The sequence below is a fragment of the Lotus japonicus genome, chromosome 5 (genome assembly GCF_012489685.1).
Source record: "Lotus japonicus ecotype B-129 chromosome 5, LjGifu_v1.2".
Lineage (NCBI taxonomy): Eukaryota > Viridiplantae > Streptophyta > Magnoliopsida > Fabales > Fabaceae > Lotus > Lotus japonicus.
The window spans coordinates 53,490,027-53,493,158 of NC_080045.1; the positions used below are offsets into that span (position 1 = coordinate 53,490,027).

Genomic DNA, 3,132 nt, shown 5'->3' on the forward strand with positions numbered 1-3,132 from the left:
TGTATATAGCAAATTTGATACATCTGGTAAAGGAGTCATTATTTGTCTATATGTGGATGACATGTTGATCTTTGGCACGGACCAAAATCAAGTTGATAAAACAAAGAATTTCTTGTCATCAAAGTTCTCCATGAAGGATATGGGAGAAGCGGATGTTATTCTTGGTATTAAGATTAAACGGGAGAATAAGGGGATTGTAATTATGCAATCTCATTACATTGAGAAAATACTCAAGAAGTTTAATCATGAAAGTTGTTCTCCGGTTAGTACTCCCATGGATCCGAGTGAAAAACTTATGCCAAATACAAGTAAACCTGTGGATCAGCTCGAATATTCAAGAGCTATAGGCTCTTTGATGTATGCTATGATTAGCACTAGACCGGATATTGCTTTTGCGGTTGGAAAGTTGAGCAGATTTACTAGTAATCCTAGTAGACATCATTGGCATGCGATAACAAGGGTGTTCAAGTACTTGAAGGGTACTATGAATTATGGATTGTCATATGTGGGATTTCCTTCGGTATTAGAGGGTTATTCGGATGCTAGTTGGATAAATAATGTTGAAGACTCATTCTCTACAAGTGGTTGGGTGTTCTTGCTTGGGGGAGGTGCCATCTCGTGGGCTTCCAAGAAGCAAACATGTATAACTAGTTCTACAATGGAATCAGAGTTTGTAGCATTAGCTGCTGCTGGTAAATAAGCGGAATGGCTAAGAAACTTGGTATATGAGATTCCGTTATGGCCTAAACCGATATCACCAATTTCTATCCGTTGTGATAGTGCTGCCACATTGGCCAAGGCTTATAGTCAAATGTACAATGGAAAGTCTAGACACTTGGGTGTTAGACATAGTATGATTAGGGAATTAATCTTGAATGGGGTGATATCCATTGAGTTTGTTCGGTCGCAACAAAACTTAGCTGACCACTTGATGAAGGGGTTAGCTAGAGACTTAGTGAAGAAGTCGGTAATTGGAATGGGATTAAAGTCCATTTAAATCTACTACCTATGTTATACCCAATTCCCTTCTAATACAACGTTAGAAGCTGAATTCAATGAGGAAAGATCATAATTAGAGATTGGAGCACTTGTGTTTATCTTCCCAAGGTATGTGCTCAGACCTGCAAGTGATGGCTAGGTTGAAGTATATCTTCTTAATGGTTCTTTTGGAAAATTGTAAATGCAGGTGCAAGATTAAAAGGATCACCTATGTAAGCATGAAGTTTTGCCGCTTCAAGAAGCTTGGACTTGGCTTCCTATATGCTTATTAATGGATAAGGACACATGGCTTGTAAAGTGTCAAGTATGAACAGTAGAGTGTTGTAGAAACATATGTGTACAATATCTTTAGATATTCAAATGGGTTGACGGGTTCAATCTTTAAAGACACCCCGATTCTCGAGTATTTGGAATGTGTATTTGTACTAAAGTGAAAATTCAATCGCAAGATATTTTCATTTATGCATTTGTTTGATCGTTATATCTGTATGTTATAAGTTTGTATATGTTTTCTTATACAAATTGAGTAGATCAAGGATTACACTAAAATGGGGGGATTTGTTGGTGATTTTAGAATCATCAATGTATTTTAGTAGTAATGTGATCTACTATAGGCTGATGCAATTACGCGTTAGGCTCGGAATCGAGTCAGGTTAGTGCGGAGTGCACGCTCGGTGAGCCAACGCATAATTGACCGCAAATACGAACCGGGGTCCAAGGGGCGGAGCCCCTGGCTGGGGTCCCGTTAGAAATTTTTCCCGAACGGGTGTGACCCTAGTTTGAAAGATCGTGACTTATTTTCGAATAGTTGTGATCATTCGTGTAGCCTCCTATATAAGGTGACTTGCAGCCTAAGGTATCGACACAGAAAAACAGAAAACCGAATACAGTAACAGATATTCGAAAACAGAACTCTCTACTTTCTTGATCTGTTCTCTTGTGCCAAGAAGCAGATTGATTGTCAAGTATTATCCCAACAAAGATTTCGTGAACCCAGGCAATTATAGGGTCGAAATAATTTGTTCGGAAAGTGGACGCTCACGATTCTTGACTTTATCCAGGATTATCACACCCAGATTTCTAACACTAGGGACGTAAGTAAGAGTAACAGTCCAATCCCGATCCAGGAGAAGACGAATATCCAGGAGCTCAGACGCCAAGGCATGAGAATGATCAACTTGCCATCATGCATAATCGTCCCTGAACTAAACATTTATTTGAAAGCTTTTTAAAATCACTTGGGCTCACAAAGCAAATATGGAAACATGAATCGAATCTAATTTATCATGTCACGAAATGTGCACCGGGGTAAATAAATATGGGTACGCATATTTTTCAGATAAACTTGTTACAGTAGACCTACCAAAACACATGGATTCAAGAAATGGATCTCTCGAGTATTAGGTACCTGTAGTTAAACCTAGAAAAATAGTTTATGATATAGGTGGAGTTGCAGAAAATGTAGCCAGAAAAACTATTTCAATAACCGTATCTAAAATGCCTATACGAACTCAATTCATTATTTCAGAATAATAATTATAACCAAATGAAAAAGGTATTTTGTTTAAAAGAAAGTTGCAATTGTAACTTTTTTTAACAGAATTATTTTTCACTTGAACTTTTAGTTTTGGACGGAAACAAAATGATATGACTCATCCTCAAACCCATTTAAATGTGTTGAATAATATCTTTGGCAATGCTGAAAAGTAAAATGTTACATACTAAATTGTAGCCAATCAGGTTTAAGCCAGGAACATGAATTCTACTTTTTATCTTAAAAAATTAAAAAAACACATTACTTTTTTTTTGTTGAATCATAAGGCCAAGAAAACAAAAACTAAGTAGAATCTAGTTGAGGCACTATCAAACATGAAAGAAACTAAACATTTTCATTGAAGAATATCACAAATCCTAGCCCAGCCTTCCAGAGACAGGCACTAAATTGCTTTCTCTAAAGACATGAGATCAGCTGATTATATCCGCTTCAGAAACTCGTCCCTTGCAAGCAACATGTGGAAACTTACTTATTCATGGAATTCTTCATTACCAAAAAATTATATAACTCTGATTACCCTGTTGTCTACACAGAGACACAACAAATAGCAGATTCAAAAGCAACAGGAAAGTATACTG

The 3,132-nt window shown here is 36.9% G+C and overlaps 1 protein-coding gene across 1 annotated transcript; it reads left to right on the top strand.

Moving 5' to 3' along the window:
* Window positions 1-274: 274 nt before the first annotated feature.
* Window positions 275-700, top strand: LOC130719782 (secreted RxLR effector protein 161-like). Its single transcript, XM_057570392.1, has one exon. It carries the CDS (start codon window positions 275-277, stop codon window positions 698-700), a length of 426 nt encoding a protein of 141 aa, XP_057426375.1.
* The last annotated feature ends 2,432 nt before the right edge of the window (window positions 701-3,132 follow it).

Coding starts and splice junctions, on each gene's coding strand:
- LOC130719782 (XM_057570392.1), top strand. CDS start 275: ATGGATCCGAGTGAAAAACTTATGCCAAATACAAGTAAACCTGTGGAT.